This window comes from Eleginops maclovinus, chromosome 13, assembly GCF_036324505.1.
Source record: "Eleginops maclovinus isolate JMC-PN-2008 ecotype Puerto Natales chromosome 13, JC_Emac_rtc_rv5, whole genome shotgun sequence".
NCBI classification, from domain to species: Eukaryota; Metazoa; Chordata; class Actinopteri; order Perciformes; family Eleginopidae; genus Eleginops; species Eleginops maclovinus.
In genome coordinates, this window is record NC_086361.1 from 19,892,469 (window position 1) to 19,912,160 (window position 19,692).

The 19,692-nt window shown below is 41.6% G+C and overlaps 1 protein-coding gene across 1 annotated transcript in view; it reads left to right on the top strand.

Moving 5' to 3' along the window:
• Positions 1-10,113: 10,113 nt before the first annotated feature.
• Positions 10,114-19,692, top strand: part of LOC134874777 (growth factor receptor-bound protein 10-like) — a 43,104-nt gene continuing 33,525 nt past the window's right edge. The window contains exons 1-3 of the mRNA XM_063898945.1: positions 10,114-10,344; positions 13,041-13,148; positions 18,548-18,641. Coding sequence (XP_063755015.1) covers positions 13,098-13,148; positions 18,548-18,641 — 145 coding nt within the window. The 5' untranslated portion in view covers positions 10,114-10,344; positions 13,041-13,097. The remainder of the gene's footprint in view (positions 10,345-13,040; positions 13,149-18,547; positions 18,642-19,692) is intronic.

Genomic DNA, 19,692 nt, shown 5'->3' on the forward strand with positions numbered 1-19,692 from the left:
TAAGTCCATATTGGCAAACTGACAGATCAATATAGTAAAATAGCTTTTGTGAGGTCATTGAGAGTTTTTATTGTCGTATTTCACTCATCAAGACAGATTTTTCATGGCAGCTTCGCTCTCATTTGCCCGGCTCATAATGAAAGTCCCTGGTCTCGGGGCCGACTCGGTTTCTAAAGCGCAATGCAAACATTCCAAGTGATTTAGCCGAGGCAAAATTAAATTCCTCAAATGATTATTGCGCAAGTGTTTGGTTTTTTTTTCCTCTGGTGCGCTCATAAAAGAAAGGACTTGCAGGTGCAGGAAGAGCATTCCTCTGTCATGCTATTGAAAGGGGAGTTGTGTTCCCTTTTTTCTCGGTACTCTATTCCTGTAGCCTGCAGAGCCCGAGCCAGATGCAGGGGTGGCGTTCCAACCCAAACATCTGCCTTCTCTCTGAGACAAAACACAAGCCTGCTCTGTGCGACACCATTACCAATTATTTTCGAGTTTGGATGGGGAATAGCTGTTCTAACACTGAGTCCAACAGTAGGTGTTATATTGGAGATATGTCCGCCTCAAAAGCGGTAAGAGTTAGAGCTTCTGTGGCCTCAACCACAGCTTTCTAAACTTTGTGAAGCTTGGACTCGACCTTTGCCAAGGGTGTGTTCCTAATATGTGACTTGGACTTGAGTCAGTAATGATTCCTTTAACTTGAGACTGAATAAAATAAATAAAGACTTGGCTTTTATACCAGAGGCCTGAGATTGCACTTGGATTTTGGCGTAATCAATTGCAATGACCTGACATCCCCCACAAATATGGTTTATTATTGGATCAGATGTTTAATGTCCAACATGGCAGTCATAGTCATAAACCCACAGATACTCACTGTCTGCAGTTCCGATCAGCTGAGAGCCTTTTAGTCTCTTTTAGCTCATGGTTTATGTTTTATCACTAGCACACTCTACTTCCATAAGCTCTTTGAACCCACTGTACTCTACCTGCTCTGCACCTAAGAGCAGACAGACACCGTTATCGGCTTCCTGGTGAACACAGTGGAGCATTAGAGCACTACAGAGACAGATTTTGGCATCAGATTCAGGATAATACTTATTTATAGTTATAATTGCTGCCTGGCCTAACCCACAGCCCAAGGGCATCATCCAATTTGTCTTAATCTGTTTCGGTAGCGCGATAAAAACGATGTCCAAAACTCAAGGTGTTAACTGGAAACTTACCATGATTAACAAATGTAAGTCCGATGATTTCATGCGGGGCAAGGTGTATCACTGAAGTGGGAATTTATTCTGCCACAATCAATAAGAGGAACTTTTCTTTAAAGAGGCCCTATTATGCTTTTCAGGGTTTTCCTTTCCTGTGTAGTGTGTATAGGTTTTTGTGCATGTCAATGGTCTGCAGAGGCTAAAATCCCAAAGTTTCTTGCTTCGGATGGACCTCTTTTTTTACTTCAGGAACATTGTAACATCACTATGTAACACACTTTGTACGCAATAGGCTAAGGGGGCGGGACATCTCTAAGCGGTTGACCAATCCCAACCGAGCAGCCAGCTAACCAATCAGAGCAGACTGGGCTCTGGTTTCAGACAGAGGGTGAAAAGAGGCAGTATGAGAAAAACAAAGACATTTCTGAACATTAAAGCATGGAGACATGTCACAGAATAGGCAAAAAGTACAAATAGGAACCTGAAAATGAACTTAAAATGTCCTTTTAAATTTGTAAATGACCATTTGGTTGTAAACATTTCTCAAAAGGGCATAACCGTAAGGCACATGAATGCTGGTGTGGAGCTTTTACTGCTTTATAAACCTAATACACCTTTTATATTTGATGTCACTGAAACTGGAGTAGACCTTTAGTATTTTTAGTTGTTTAATTTACTTTCCTCTGGTTTGAGGTCCTTGTGTCGGTGTGAGTGTCAAGGCTCGGTGGCACTGACGTACCAGGCAACGAGAATGAAAAGAATGTTCTGTTATTAGTGGAAAAGCTCCTGTTATGTGGATTAATCTACAGCTTCGACTTTGATCTCACTCTGAGCGACTTTGGAGGGCCAGCGTTGGGGCCAGCACACACACACACACACACACACACACACACACACACACACACACACACACACACACACACACACACACACACACACACACACACACACACACACACACACACACACACACACACACACACACACACACACACACACACACACACACACACACACAGTGGGTACATGCTGCAAAAAATGTCCATCATGAGTCACATAATCTCACTTGTAAAAAGTCCTTCAAAACAAGTCAAAATAATCCCTTAAATGTCAGAGCGTTTAGTTAATTAAATTAATTAACAAAAAGGTTCCTTTTGAGGTTTCCTGACACTCATTTCTCTGAAATTGCTTCAAGCATATTAACATTTGAAAGCAGAAATAATCCATGGCTCGATTAGCTGAAATATCCCCTCTTTAAAGCCTTATTTCCAGATTTTTTTCCCAAGTGCACAAATTAAATTTAGATTTACTTTACATAAAGCAATTAAAAAGTACTTGCCTGCGAGAGTGTTGGGGGCTTATCACGACCAAAAGAACCAAAATCTCTGAATCCTGACACAGAGTTTCAAGCTCTTAATAAGGTTTAAGTTTGTAATGTAGATGTCTGATTATGTCCCAATCCCATGTGGAGGCACAGATCAGAACAGAATGTGTAATTTTTCATTTCTATTTGATGATAATTAAGGGATTAATAATGCTTGAAAATATTACAACAACCAGTGTAGGTTTCCACCAACTCTCCAGAGGACCGTGTTTTTCAGATCAACAATATTCTTATTGTTATTTTTTCTGCTAGTTTAGAGGAATGTTTTTTTTTACTGGGCAACACATTGAAGACAAGGAAACTGTGAAAGCCAGTAGCAAATGGAAAAGATCAAGTATAGACACATATATTGCATAGGTGTTTTACCATTCAGTATATTTGAAATGGTATAAGCACAAGTACTAGACATATGATTACATATGAAATGCTTTTACGATGTCATGCATAAACAAGACTAAACGTGTCTTTAGACCGAACATTGTGTACATTGAAGATACAGCACTTAAAGTCAATGGAAATATTCAAGTACAACAAGCTCCCCTAAAGAGTCGTAAACTGAGGTGAAGAGGCAGGGCGGGTTGAAAATGTTTTCACTTGTGCAAATTTGTGGGAATGAAAGGAATTCTGGAAAATGTTAACGCTGAGTTTGCAAGATATCTTACAGCAAGCGTCTGTACGGGGGAATTAGCATCAAGTTAATTAAATGGCTTGTGTCGGAAATTGGTTTGGAATTTCCCGGCAATCCTTTCCAATAGTTGATGAGACATTCCCACTCCAAACCCAAAAATAACTAACGATTTTAGAAATGTGTTGAGTTACACCTGTCCATTTTCTTGCAGCTTTCTCGCTCATTGCTCGCTTACTCCAGAGAAATGAAATGCATTTTGATTATATTGTAAATGTGTCCAGCATCCAGCAGCGAGACTAAACTGCAGTCAATGAGATGTTGATTGGAAATCCTGAAGCCAGGCCCTGCTGGGGTTTGCTTATTCAAACTATATGAATATTGACTGTGTTTTGTCACGGCACTTCCTTGGGTCCTCAGCGTGAAGTAGATCTGACAAATTGGTTCTCAATGTATGTGAAAGACATGCCCACATACATGCAGACAGAGAACGATTCCTTGTTTTATAGTGAGGGTTAGGTTTAGCAGATCATGAATATCTACGCTAAATTTGAAGACATTCTGTTCAATAGTTATGGAGACATTTCGTTACCACTTTACATAAGACTTCCCTTATAAAGGATTCATAAAGGGTTTGTAATTAGGTTATTAATTATCATTATCAATCATTAAGAACCATTTATAAACCGTTCTAACATAGTTTTCATACATCAACACAGGCTCACTATTTGGCAAGATGACTAAGCCTTATATTGGCTCCCTAGCTTACTCGGTCTTCTTCATCAGCCAGCATCCTTGGTATCTGTTGTTCACTGAGTTGATTCTCCCCCCCATCCAGCCTGATGTTTCTTGGCATCTATTAGGCTAAGTAGCCATTATAAGACTTAGCAGTACAGATAAATGTGGGCTCACTATTTGGCAAGCAACTGGTCACAGTTGCCCTGTTTATGTCTTGTCTTATAAACGCTTATTAATGATTTATAAAGTGTTCACAACCTAATTAATAAATGAATTACACACTTCGTTTATAAAGGTAGTCTTATTTTAAAGTGCTACTGACATTTCAGTCTGGAGTGGTTAGCCTTTCCAATCCCTTTAGCCACGAAACTAGCATGGCCAAAACAGAGCTGATCCTCCCTACTATATGCCTTCATGCTACTTCTTCCACCTCTCTGCACCAAACCCCGCCTCTGTATGATATTATGTTTGTCGATGGCATTCCATCTCTCAGATGAACATCCCTGAAGAACACAGTGAACAACAGCTCTCAGACCACCCAACCACTTCGTCCGCACAGATACACCCACACACAGTGAATCACTTCCGAAAAAAGGCAGCCAGCACACACAAGTTGTACCCTTGGAGAGATGACACACACACACACACACACACACACACACACACACACACACACACACACACACACACGCACACACACACACACACACACACACACACACACACACACACACACACACACACACACACACACACACACACACACACACACACACACACTGTCAGGTTGACCCAGTTCCATGTGGCTGGGCTCTGAGTTTTGTTTACTCAGCGGAGGTTTCAAAACGGTCCCAACACACTGAGTTTTTGACCCGACCATTTAATCATCTCACACACATCAGCCTGCTGTGCAAGACGATTTAGCCCATGGTGTTGGTGTGTGTACTTGTTCTGTAGCTGTAGAGGTAGGAGAAGTAGTCACATCTTGTACTTGAGTAAAAGTAGAAGTACCAGAGTGTAAGAATGCTCTGTTAGGAGTAAAAGTCCCGCATTCAAAATGTTCCTCCAGTAAAAGTACAGAAGTATTGGCTTCAAAATGTACTTAAAGTCACAAAAGCAAAAGTGCTCTTTATGCAGATTGGTCCATTTCAGAATAATATCTCTGATATGTTTTATAATGATTGATCATTAAAGTGTTCTCAGAGCTGGTAAAGGTGCAGCTAGTTTGAATGGCTTTGTATACTGCAGGGTAGCTGCTGGATTTACTCCAGGTGAACTAAAGTCTGATTTAAGGGCTGATTATATTTCACATCATTAATCCAAATCTGCCTAGCAACTAAAGGTGTTAAATAAATGTAGTGGAGTAAAAGTACACATTTTGGCTCTGAATTGTAGAAGTACATATTAGAGAACAATTGAAATACTCATGTAAAGTACCTCAAAATTGCACTTAAGTTCAGTACTTTTAGTAAATCCACTTAGCGACTTTACACCGCTGCACTTAAATGACATGTTTTTAGCTGTGGCATTACTTTACACCACTGTATGCGTATCAGTCTGGTTTGCCTCCCAAGACCTTGAGAGACCCAGATTCCTCCACATCTGGCCTCCCTAACCATTTCCCATAAAAAGAGTAAGTGGAATTTTTACGTAACAGCCACGCTTCTGCTTTGTTTTCAAAACACTGTGCGTGTCCATGTGTTTGTTCGTCCGTCCCGTTTCAGTGGGAAGCATCAAGCTGTTTCTGTTGTCCATTGCGTAACTCTATTACTCTTAACCCATGAATGCAAACAAACAGAGCGGTGGGACTCGTCGGTCATCGGGCCAAGCCAGGACTTAGCCTTGAAAGTTTGTTGGCTTTCCTAGAAGGCACTGTGCTTTGAAGTGGTGGATGTTCTCATCTCTTAAAAAGCTTGTGCTCTGGTTTCTACCCGCACACAAGGTTTTATGTCGGAATCTGTAAGCGCTATTCCAAGCTGAGCATTCAAACAGACCTCAAATATTCCTAAAAATCTTCTCTTAACACAGCCTTGTTACCTCGGCCAAGAAGGCTTCGGTTTGGTTTGTTTGTTTGTTCCTCTGCAGGAATACGAAAAATCCGTCTGGCCAGGTTTTTATGGAACTTGTGGAAGGGGTGTATGTGCCAAGGAAGAAACCCATTACATTTTTGTGCAGATCCAAATCACGGGGCAAATTATTTTTCACTTATGGAAATGGCCTTGGCTGTGCTCTTTGACTGCCTTTCTGGGTGTCAATGTTTTGCTTTTACGAGTTATAAAATCTGGCAGTCCGAACTAACACGGCTTGTTTGGAAACATTTTTGAATGACAGCACAGTTTTTTAGCAGGTGATGCTGAAGTGGAAACACTAATCCAAAGCCTTCATTGCTGGCGGAAAAATGATAACTAGTTACCCAAAGTAAATAATCTAAGAAAAAAATTGTGGCAATCTGCACTTTGTTACCCAAGCATATTGCAGATGATTCAGTTGAATGCCTCACCTCTCCCAAATAGTTTATTGTCAGCAGTTTAAAGTTGTTGCAGGAGGGTTGAACACTAACATGGAACCTATAATATGTATTTCCTTTCTGCTTCAAAATCCATCTCTCAGCTTCATACATGGTTCTATCTGAGGGATTTGAAACAAAACCCACCCAAAATGTATTTTTCACCATCAAACACTACTCCACGTGTAGACTTGAAATGTAGCTGTTAAACACAGATGACATTAAACATTGGGAATAAGTGTGAACATATCCAAGGAAAACTCTTAATGCATTCCTCCAGCACAACTCACTTCTTGCCTGCCATCATTGTTACCCTCCTTGAAGCTCAGCAGGATGTACGATATTCAGTGATATTCATGGGTCCTGAGCTGGAAACCATGAAACCTTTAAAGGACGAATATTCCTGACCCTATTAAAGGGGCCCTGTTATGCTCATGTTCAGGTTCATATATTTAGTGTCTCTACTGGGACATGTCTCCATCCTTTAATGTTCAAAAAGTTCTTTATGTTTCTCATACTGCCTGTCCTGCATCACCTCTTTTCACCCTCTGTCTGAAACCAGAGCCCAGTCTGCTCTGATTGGTCAGCTGGTCGGCTCTGTTGGTCAGCCACTTAGAGATGTCCCGCCCCTTAGCGTATCACATACGATGTGTTCGAGCGCTAGCCAATAGAAATGCGAGTGTCACCTAGTGATGTCACTATGTGACGAGAGTAAACAAAGGACTCCAATGGAGGCATTTCAGGCAGGGGGGGAGGAGTGTGTGGGAGAGAAACTCCCTCTGGAGGGAACAAAGGGATTTTAGCCTTTGCAGACCATTTACATGCACAAAAACCTATATTATATAACACACTACCGGAAAGGGAAACCCCTAAAATGCAAAATAGGGCCCCTTTGATACAGTGATGCCTTTTATAGGTTTTGATGAAATGTATTGATAACCTCTATTTTCCTCAGAAATTATCTCAGGGTGATGAATCTATTTTGGGCAAAGTTTTGTTCTCCGGCTCCACCTTATTTTCCAATTGTCGAGATCAACGTTGACAACCTGGAAATTTCCAGTTGGGCTTTCCCTCCAATCTGCTGGAACTATCTCCGACACTAACGCATTAGAGAAGGAGAAATCACCAACCTGCTCCGACAAAAATATGTTTTGAAAACGACTTTTACTCTCCGGTTTGATAACACTTTGAATGTTAGGCAGAGATGTGAACCCAAAAGTCTAATGTGTCACCCTGCAACCCAAATCAGCTTATTATCTATCCATGCATGTGTTGCATGTTCCCTGGGTCCAAACAGTCATTTGCTGGCTAAAATAAAGCTCTAAATATGTTGAATCTTGAAGAACTTGAGAGCCTGTTCCTTCCCATTTCTGATTCCTTTCAGAATACCCCAGACTGGGTTAAGGTAGCTGTGTCCTTTGCTGCTGTGAATGCTCATGCTCTGTTCCAGCTGCTGTAGGACACCAGGCTAACCTGAAAAAAAGAAACCACACTCTGATTTAAATGTCCAATCTGATATTTGATTGCAGTCAGCACTTTGATGAGTACAGATGCATGTAACTACAGATGTCACAGACGTTCTCTGCCAAGGTCTGGTTCGAGTATAAACACTCCAATGTGATGGTTAAGCGGGCTTGATACTCCACTTGTTTTTCTAGTGTACCTCCTGGTGTTGCTTTTGTAAACAAAGGCCTATGTGGAGAACTGATTCTGGAAATAGCCTAGGTACCTTTGACCTGTTTACAGAGAAGGATTTTTTCTCGAAAAGCTGACGAAGCTTTACATTCATGTGGCCTTGGGCTCAAGTATTTGCAGGCTCATGTTAGATTTTGGCAGGCTTACACATGTGAATAAACTGGCTGTCAGATGCATGGGTCGTCCGCAGGAGCAAAGACGTTCTTAAGATACTGGCAATGTTATGAATAACCTTCTAACCTCAACATAAGTGAATGTTGTGCTGCAGTAGGCTCAAGTAACTGGATCCATTTCTCCCAGCCTCCCTGTTATCTGCTGTCAACCCCAACATGTGTGCACATACTGCAGGTCTGAAAGCAGATAAGGTGAAGGGTTTATTTAACCTGTGAGTGGGTGAAACCTGAGTTTGTGAATGGTTGCGGGATGATGAATATGTGAAAGGGGATGAGGTGTCAAGGATTATCTAACGCACTGCAAACAGTGTATGGCTTGTATAGGCAGCAATGTTTACATAGCATTGGTGGGAGGAGTGGAATTGAGGCTATCACTGCTAAAGCATTCAGTATTGGACAGATTTGGACCTGATAATGGCTTTATGAGTAAGTGAATCATCAAAAGCATTCAAATTGATCTTGAAGTGAACATGAATTTTCTGGAAATCCATCCAATAGTTGTCAAGACCATTTAAGGGCAGATTCATAACACCAGTATTTCTTAAATCCAACCTGCTTATCAGGGTTTTGTCGTCCCCAAAACTGAGTTACTAGTGTACTTCTTTAATTTGATACTGCAAAGCATGTACTACTAATTTTACTGATTTCTAAACCTCTTCTTTAACCATCCAGGATTTTGGGCCACATGCAATATTCTATTTACTTTATGTTTGTTTATAGTGCTCAGTACTGCACTCAAGCTCCCTCACGTCATAACGTCTGTTTTATGGTGACGCTGAGTTTCACTCATATGATATGGCCTTAATATGCCAGCAGGAATGTAAAGACTGTGGGTTTTTTTTTTGTCAGCTGCTGTAAATGTTTGATGAGATTTGATGTAAAGAACATTTGCTGCAGGCAACAGTGCAGGTACATTGTGTACACTGTAGACCTGCTGTGGTGACACCAGATGGATGGAGGTCTCTAATGACCTGTCACTTTAGCTAGAGACGAGGGCCCCCTCTTCTTGAAGGGTTAAAGTCAGGTCTTGAACACACTGCAAAAAATGTCAACCCACACCGTTATTCATAAAAAATAATACAAAAACTTTGGTGAAAAATCCTTAAAAGATGCATTCTTCTTCTCTTATTTACAGTGGTGGGAGTACTCTACTCTGTAACAAGGGAGAATACTGCATTTGAAAAGTAAAAGTACAAAAGCGTTGGCATCAAATTATACTTGTGGGTGAGGGTTAGTGGATGTGTAGGACTGTAAAGGGCTATTCAAGTTTTGTCATCACACACACTCTGGAGTGTCGGCCAGAACACTGCTTCAAGGCCAGGATGTTCAGGGTATGAGGGGTACGTTGGAGAAGGCAAGGAGACGACGACAGGATGATTTAAGCACTTGTATTGACGTTTATTCAAGCCACCAATGGGCAACAGACGTATGGTTACAGGGGGCTTGTATATTAGCTGATAATCTGAATCTGAAAAGAAAATAGTAACTTATTTATGTAGTGGAGTAAAAAGTACAACATTGGCTTCGAAATTGTAGTAGTAGAGTAAAAGTATAAAATACCATAACATAAACATACTAAAGTACAAGTACCCCAGTAAATGAGTAATGTACTACATTGAATCAGTGAGTATTTATTAGTTTGGCTAACGTGATGTGTATACTGACCACGCTTGCATTAAAAAAAGTACGTATTTTTTGCAGCGTGCTGCAGTGAGCAGGGCGGGGCTGAGAGAGGAGGTTTCCTTCAGAGAGAGAGAGAGAGAGAGCAGTCAGCTGGTCGAAAAGTGCAGTGCATGAGTGCGTGTGTTTGAGTGTGCGTGTGTGTGCGAGAGTGTGTGTGTGTGTGTGTGCAAGAAAGGAAAGCACCCCGGGGGGAACAAGGTGCAGGCGACAGTGCAGCGGACGGATCTTTTCGTGTTGGAGGGGGAACAGTTTGTGAAAAGGTCCAGAGAAGGAGAGTCGAAGTGCTGCCCCGCGTGCTTCCTGGACACGATTCTTGAGAGTGCTGCCCGTTTATTCACGTAAGCCCTTTTGGTTATTTGTTTTGAAACTCATCTTCTTTCGGTGGTGTCTTGAACCCTTCCACAGAATGAGTTGTGTTCGTTGATCATTAAAGTGTTCTCAAAGCTGGTAAAGGTGCAGCTAGTTTGAATGACTTTGTAGCTATACTGCAGGGTAGCTTGTGAATTTACTCCAGGTGTCCAAGTCTGATTTAAGTGTTGATTATATTTCACATCATTAATCCAAATCTGTGTAGTTTTTATTGAGATTGACACAACTCCTCAGTCCGTCTGGATGCTCAATCAGTGTCATGAAGCCTCTGCAGTGACTTGTCTCACATCCTCACAGTAGCTTTGGTTTCTCACACTAATTGTTACTTTGTAAGGGAGTTCTCTAAACCCACAGCTCAAGGCCAGCAAGAATAGCTGCAACAAGGACGATAAGCTGAGAGACTGTGAGTGTGTTTGTGTGTGTGGTTTTTTTTTAGTTGATGGTCTGTCATAATATAAAGCTCCATTAGCTGTAACTTAATGTAGGCTCATCTGTGCATGCTGCCAAACGTTCGCCTTCCTGGCGCTTAAAGAAGACTACAGGTCTGTTTTGCACCATGCAACATCAATGCTTTTAAGAGGCCTTGAGGGGAATAATATGCTACTGTGTGTGAAGTGCAGATGGATAGCATACCATTAAAGCTTGTGAACTGTAGACATTGCTGTGCAGTCATTGTTATTGTAAGGAAATACAGTCCTAAAAAATCTGCTGCTGAAATGCAATTAAGGTCAGCATCTTACCCTATTTGTACTTGGGAAGTTGTATGAGTGTGCTATTTTCTATCAAGACACACACACACACACACACACACACACACACACACACACACACACACACACACACACACACACACACACACACACATGGCACAACACAATTGGCATTATTAAGTTGCTCCCTGCCCCGTTTAATTCCCTAGGTCGCCCTGTTTGACCAGTAAAGCTGAATTGCTGCCTTTCTCTGCAGTACGAACCCCAAATGTCAGCAAATGTCAAGCACTTGCAGCTTTGGCTTTGCTTCCAGGCTTATTAGCCCCACATACGCTCAGCCCTGCTTGCCCTTTTGGCCAGCAGTTTGATTGGTGTGAACACAGGCATTAGGCCTATGCAAGAACGTGTGAGATATAAAACCTGGTTGCAGTAAGAAGAAAGTGTGTAATTATCAGCAGTGGAGAGGCTGTCTCGTGTGTGTGTGTGTGTGTGTGTGTGTGTGTGTGTGTGTGTGTGTGTGTGTGTGTGTGTGTGTGTGTGTGTGTGTGTGTGTGTGTGTGTGTGTGTGTGTGTGTGTGTGTGTGTGTGTGTGTGTGTGTGTGTGTGTGTGTGTGTGTGAGAGACTGTGTGTGTGTGTGTGTGAGAGACTGTGTGTGACTGTGCACACACATTTTGACACAGATTCTCAGTCAGCAGAGCGACCTAAAGATAGCAGAGCCCCAGTGGAAACATTAATTAGTGGGGTGAGAAGAGAGAGGAGGAGGAGGAGAAAGAAGAGGAGGAGGAGGATAAGGAGGAGGAGATGAAGGAGATATTGTTTGAACCATCTGATTTCTGTTTTGTAATGACATGGAAAATAGAGGCATGCTAGGAGAGAAAGTGAAGACACAGCAGCAGAGTCAAAGAGTGAGTGGAGCTATTTAGTGAGACAAATGCAGTGTGTGTGTAAGTGTGTGTGTGTGTGTCATTGGCTGAACTTATCTTGGAAGCAGTATTGGTTGCAGCACTTTACATCTGTATGTGGGCTGCAGAAATGTCTGTCTTAACGACTTGTTTCTATTCTTCTGTGGAGCGTTTTGTTTTTTCCTTGAGAGCTCGACATCTCTAAAGTGTTATTACAGCTTTCCATTAAATCAGACAAGTTCATGAAGAGAGCAGTTGATTAGATTTTGCTGTTGGTCTGGGATTTCCAGCAACCAAAACAATGAAAGAAATGTAGATAGAAATCACATTAAAAAAATGACATAATGCAGAACCAAGGAGCCTTTGGAATAATGGTGGGGTGTAGCTGAAGTTGGATAAATTACAAAGCAATTGGTATCTATACAACAATAAAGCATCATAATTAGATTTACACAGGCGTCTTTGGCGCCCCACATTCATTAACCGCTAGGAATGGAAATGTATTGCAGTGTGTGTCCCCTTTTTACACAACGTCCCCTTGCTTACTCACTGGAGATAATGCCGACTAATAGCCGACTCCTCTTACAAGTTCCCGCAGAAAGTCTCCCCCCTCAGTCTGCAGGTGGCGAGTGGTCTTGTGTTGCTGGCTTAGAGAAGGTTTCTTATTTACTCTTAAGCCCCAGGCTTTGTTTGGGTACTGACTTGTCTGTGTGTGTCGTACACAATGGCTATGTTTACATTGGATATTCTCCCATGCACGCATATTCATTCGCACACGCAGGATTTGTTTTAACTGAATGAGTAGGGGTTCAATTAAAGTACATTCTAAGTTTCAACATGACACCAAAAATATATATGAGAAAAAAGATAAAGACATTTATTAAAGAACAACAAAGCTGATCAAAAATGGTTGTCATTAAAAGATATTACATCCCCATTGACTCATCATTACTTTCAAGAAAATGTTGTAAGTTAGGAGAGAGTGATAGGGGCTTTCTTTCCCTCTTTGAATTCAGTCTGTTTTTTGTGCTGTGTCCTCCCCTCTTGTGCAGGGTGTTGGTGTGACCAGAGGTTGTCCTTCCCTACAGAGGGAACACTGAAGAAACACCATGGCCTTAGCGGGATGCCCTGACTACTTCTTACGTCACTCGAACTACCAGGTAAATATTGTATTGTTGTACTGAGCACATGCATGCTTGTCACCGGTGGAGGGGAGCTTATTCATCAAGAACATGTAACAGTTACACTACAGTTGGAAAGGCAGGGCTATATACCTCTCTCCTTTGAGTTTTGATGTCATACCAGGAAATGCACAGGTGTAACTTCTAACTTTTACAATGGCCCCACTTTTTTTAGCTTTTCCATTTGTAAACAAGCGTGCACCACACCAATTAGTTTCACCGGTGTTAATAAGTTATATAGGCCTACTCCTGAATGAACAGTCAAAGCAATGCCTTTATTTGATTTGGGTCAAACAAAAACTTTGTAGGAGTGTGTCCTCTTCATTTCTCCCACTGTATAAAAATCGTCCACTGCCCATCATTCGTTTTGTGGTTTTAGTAAATAATGGTCTTTCGTGCATCATGCTAATGCTAAAGCCCACACTGTGTTTACCAAGTAATAAGGGGGGGAAGGATTATCCAAAGTGGGTCAATGTTGGTGCTTTTAGTTTACTGCATTTGTAGTTTGTCATTATTGAGTTAAATTGAAACATGAACTCAGGTTTGGAGCAAAGTTTGCTGATTTCCTGCAAACCTTGTTAGCAAAGCTAGCTATTAGCTAACTTGTTGTGTACTGGCTACGTTGTGAACTTGCAATGTCGCCTTTTTTTGTTATTTCAGAAATGGAATTGGTAAGTAAAGTTGGGAAGTAAAATGTTATGTTAAGTAAGTTCAAACAAAACAGTACTATCCCATAATGTAGGCTAGTAGATATGAAGTGTTAGCGAACAGTTTTTCCGTTAATGTTAGCAGACAAAGAGATAGGAAGGAATTTATGAGGAATGTTTTTTGTGAGTTGTTTTTTGGCCGCCAGAACCGTGTTTCAAATCTTCTCTGTCGTTGAGCTCTGTTTTTCATTTTGAAAAAATTTGGGTTTTTTTAACTTGTAAATGATCTTTTCTTAACAATCTAGCTGTTTTATTTGTCTGCCTGTCCTTTAGTGCTGGGTTTTTAATGCATAGTCGGTTTCATATTATCAGAGAGGCTTTTATTGGAACCAAACAATACATTTGTGGACTTTAAAACCAAAATAACAATTTTATGTGAGTTCATCATTCTGAGAGACACTGTTGATGTCACACTAATAATTCATATACACATTTTGATGCGTGCGACTTTGATTTGAAATGACGTTTAGTTGTTCAAGTTTTTGTTAACGTTTAGGGAAAGATTGAGGTGAGCTGGTTATGCAAACCTCTCTGTGTGAATCAACATGTACAGTGGCTTTGTGAGTTCACTTGCTTCACAGTGAATGACTCCTGACCTAGTTAGGTAAAAAATGGCAGCCATGGAACACAACAGACTCACTTCCACTGTGCAACTCCCACAGAATGAGCCCTTTGTTTCTCGGCTTGGATTTTCTCCTCTACAACCGTCCAGTGACCTAAAGAATTTGGTTAAAGCATCGTGATGGTCTATAAATAGAGCGCTAAACAAACAACACTAACAAGCTGTGGGCTTTGTAGTGTGACAGGCCTGAGAGCATTGGATTGATAGCATTACGTCTTACTGGGACCAATGGGACGATGGGGGTGACGTAGCCTCAGCCGCCCTATTTCTCTTAGTGGAGTTTTAAAAAAGTGGCTCCTTGCTAACTCAAACCGTGGGACCGCTGAACCCCCTGCTGAGCTGAAATTAAGTTGGATTGGTTCACCTTAGATTCCAGGAAAGGGTTTTGCACCGGTCAGAGAGCAGTGAATAGTGAATTGAATCCCCATAGAAAACTAAATTCCTCCACCTTGGATCTGGCGGCAGAAAAACAGAGTTTGGTAGTTAGAGGAGCGGGAGAGAAGTGGGTTACAACATTGCTGTGTGTGTATGTGTGTGTATATGTTATGTAAAGCTTGCCAGTTGACGTGACACAGCATGGTACACACACACACACACACACACACACACACACACACACACACACACACACACACACACACACACACACACACACACACACACACACACACACACACACACACATACCCCATGGGGTCTCTGTAGGCAGTCACTGTAGGTTTAGTGTTTATAGATAAGGAGCAAATGAGTTCTCTTTTCTGCAAACTTATATAACACCATACCTAACGGCGGGTTGATATTCAGATTTCAAGGCCTGTCTCCAAGTGTGTGTGTCTATCTTAATGAGAACTTTGGATCTGTACCAAATATGTCTCAGAGGAAGGAGCCAGGAACTCTGTCTCTCTTTCCCTCCCATATATTCCTTGCATACATATGAACAGCAGAGCACTGAGAAACCACAGTCCACAGACTCAAAACTCATCTGGGTAACTTAAACAAAAAATAAAACTGTCAGCGTCAGTGCCAACAGTCCTGAGCGCGTGTGAGGACATGGACATCAGGCTTTCTTTCTCTATTTTCAGAGAGGTCAGTTGTCAGCACAGCTGTCGCTGAGGCAATGGGCGCGCTGAGGCTCATACTTGTGCTTTCGAGGAAGCATAGCCTTTGGTTCTCGGAGAGAAAGTGTGTTGAAATACCTCGATGTTAGTGCCGTGGGCTGAAAAGTGAAAGGGGAGACGAGTAGTAGAGTAGTCATGACTATCCAAATGTGTCATTCTGCTTAAAGCGCCACTTCTGCAGGCTTCAAGAACCAGAGCAGCGTTCCAGACAAATGTACCTTTAGGACAAGAAAATAACTCACTTAAATCTAAGAAAACACAGGAAATTGCTCTTTATTTTCTGCAGGATAAAGAATCAAAGCAAGCAGTGCTACGGATAAATAGAATAAGCAAGAGGAGACATTGTTTAAAGCCAGCAACCTAGAACAAGATGTGTTAGCACTCCCTCAAACAACCGTTTTACAATCTTCATTGGCCTGTCTTTTAGTGGACAATTTTGGAATTAACCGTTCAAAGATGGTTTTAGCACAGACTGTAGTCAATGCACATTAACATTCAATCCAAATAAATACGTTTGTTAAGACTTTACCTTGGCCAAAAATACAAATGCACCCCATTAAGTCCCACAAGAGGACAAGAAGTGATGGCTACGCATGGTGTCAAAGGGGAAAAACAGGTTTGTTAACCATTATATGAAGCAGTTTGTGTGCAACTCATAATTATATGTTGAAAAAACAATATACAACATTATCATTTTGAGTCGTGTTAGAGGCCCTGTGGATGGAAATGTCAGTTAAAGTCGATTGGCTGCACCACTTAGTTCCAGACTCAAATATCTCATAGATTGCCATAAAACTGGTTACAGACACTAACCCCTACCATTATCAGGTTTAAGTTTTGTTTTGTCCATGACTTTGGCGTAATACTTATCATCTAATCATGTTAACTTCTAAGATGACCAATACCTGCACTTACCATCAGCATGTTAGCATTGTCCAACATGTTAGCGTGGTGACGTTAGGAGTTGCTCAAAGCAACTCTAGTTACAAATGCAGTTTCACAGAGCTAAAGCATGGCTGCACACTCAGTATTACTCCCCTTAAAGAACATATTCTTTATTGCACACCATCAACAATCTTTGCACATTAATTAATGCATTACATTAACGTCGTTCTTCGTGTACTGTACTGCTTACACCCTGAACACTAGTCATACCAAGCATGCTGTTCATAACTATCGGCATATTGTGCGAAACAATCCACATCTGGAATATGCTCTTTCTGAGAAACCAATGCCTGCTTTCAAGCTATCAGTTCCTGTCACTTTAGACATAGTGGCCCATTAAGGGAGCATCAGTGCCTCTCTTCAGGCTACAGAGTCAGAGAAAGTGCATTACTGGGAGTTCACAATGAAGTTTTTATGAGGAATGTAGCCCTTAAAGCAGACTCTTTTACTGCTCGAGTGCTGCTGAGGGGAGGGGATTTGCCCTGAGTTTACCTCTAGCTATATCACTTCTGCTACTGATATCTGTTTCTAAGTCGAGGACACTGTCCTGCCTCCAACTGGTGTACACAACTACACTCTTTATGTCCAGGAGAAGGATAAACCCAAGCCAGTGCTGATAGTGCTGCAAGAGAAATGAAAGACACACAGGTCTTGTGGCAGAAATGTTTGCAGAAAATATAACCTCTTGAAACTTAAAGTGACTTAAAATCTAGAGAAACTACATGCATATTAGGAATGCATGGTATTATTTGTCTTTAAGATGCAGTGGCTTTGTGGCTGCAGTATTACATTTAGTAAAGGTATGTTTTAGCATCATTGTGCCCACATTTCCCCATAAAGGACCTGAGGTAGAGTAAATAATATAAGAAAAGTGAAACACTTTTAGCAGCTTTAGCTTTCTAGCGAAGAGTCTTGATGCTCAAACCAGTTAGCCTAGCCTAGCCTAGCACAGAGACTGGAATCTGGATGGTAAACAGGAGGAAACTGCTAGCCTGCTCTATTTGTTCAGGCTAGCAGTTCCCTCGTTCACAGGCTGCTCACTGCCAATAAGTGAATAAGCGAAACACCAAATTGTTTCTTTGAAGGACATTTTTTTCACCAGAATTGAAAATAACTAGACAGACTTTCAAACGATTGAGTCAAGGTTTTCTCGTCTGTTGTAGCATTGAGTATTGCTTTTTGTTGGAGTGATGGCTTGCATGTCTCTCACTTGATGAGTAAGAAATCAGTGGGAGTTTTTTGAGCAAGTTGAACCTCTAGCTAGTCAGTTCTAACTGAATTTCTTTGTCAGCTCTCAGCAGCCTGCAGCCAAGTTGCCTTTCTTGGAAAGCATTTGGCCGCTGCTTCTCAGAGCTATAAATCTTACTCTGCATTTATGGGTGTTTTCGAAGCACTGAACAGAGCTTCAAATGTGTGCGTGCGTGTATGTGCATACATGCACAGCAGGACCCCTGGCCACGAGCAGTTCCTGGAAGCAACGGTTTGTCGTTCTTCTTTTTCCTGGAAAAAGGGAAGATTGAGAACTATTGCCTCTGCAGCTTTCCTGCCTCTAGGCTGCTTCAAATTAGACAATGTGTGAGGAGCTTGGCCGTGTGTGCGTGCGTCTCCAGACGGTATAGATTGTATAAGTGTGCCTAAAATGGTTTGTTTTCGTTCTCTTAATGATTTATCTGTTGTTTTGTTTAAACACACAAATCAGTATCTGATGTGAGGGTTTGAAACGAGTGTGTGCAAATGTCTGAGAAAGGGAAAGCGATCGGGCGGGGGAGTCATAAAGTCCCACTGCAACAGGGTCAAAGTGTCACCGCTCTCTGAACTTGAAGCTTGATGTTCCTCGAGAGCAGAGGCATGAATCCACCCTGTCTGACCCTCGGAACTCTGTGGAAATAACACGTTCTCTTACCCTGCACTCAATGATCTGACATTTAAAACCCACTGAATGGATTTTATTGCTCCTTATTAATTTTTTGTTTCTTTTCTTGACAGGAAAGCATGGACCGCACTTCCTCTCGCAGAACTGAAGAGCTGATTGTTCCAGGCTTTCAGCGTGCGGCCAATCAAAACCTGCCACATCACCATGGTAACTCTCCTTTCCTCATCCAGCCTGTATCATTTCAGATCGTTTCGGGGATGAATATCAAAAAACTGGGATGTGAAAAGGGAAATTCTGTGGAAAAAGTCTTGTTTTTTTTTACTAAAAAGACGAAAAAGGAATCGTACTTTAAGAAAATATATCTAACTTTTGGTTCATAAGATATTTCAACTTGTATTGAGCTAGATTTAACCAGTAATATGCTGCACAGATGTTTTTCAGGCAGTGGAGCAAGTACATGTTTCTTATTCTAAAAGTGAAACCACTCCAAATGTAGGTTTGTTCATCACATTTTATAGCACAAGGCCAAATCCCTCATCAGCATGGACCCAAGCAGCTTTCAAACATGAGGTAATATCATCAGGGAAGCTATCTTCAGTGCCTTGTTAGCAACAACCCTGCCATGACCACATGCACTGGCCCTTTGTATAAGTAAATAAGCCTATTTGGATAAATTATCTCTAGGCAAACTACGCAACTCCGAATGAATCGAGCCATTTCTTTCGGGCAAACTCCTCCACAAACGCCTGTTATCGGTCGACGGTCTGGCATTATTCATCCTTGGATGCATTCCACGATCAAATCAGTTCATATAAGGCCTTAAACATGGATAGATAATAATCCATTGTCAGTTTATAAGCTTCATGGAGTGTTTACTCTCTGTACAATCCCTCCGCACCAAGTGTGATATTTAGATTTATGCATGACCAGTTCTATCCACATTTCACTCCTTTTCTTCTTTATGGGATCTCGCCACGGCATAAACACATCTTCTCGCCAACTCTTGTGTTCCTAGAAATCCCCCCTCACCTTTCCTATCTCGATCTCCATCTAGGACATTGTCTCCCCTCATCGCTGCAGGCTCTGGTCTCCAGATGGAGGGGGTTATAGACAAGTTTTCAAGTGCTCCTCCACCTTTTTTTTGCACTGCTCAGCAATTTCCCCTCCACACACACACACACACACACACACACACACACACACACACACACACACACACACACACACACACACACACACACACACACACACACACACA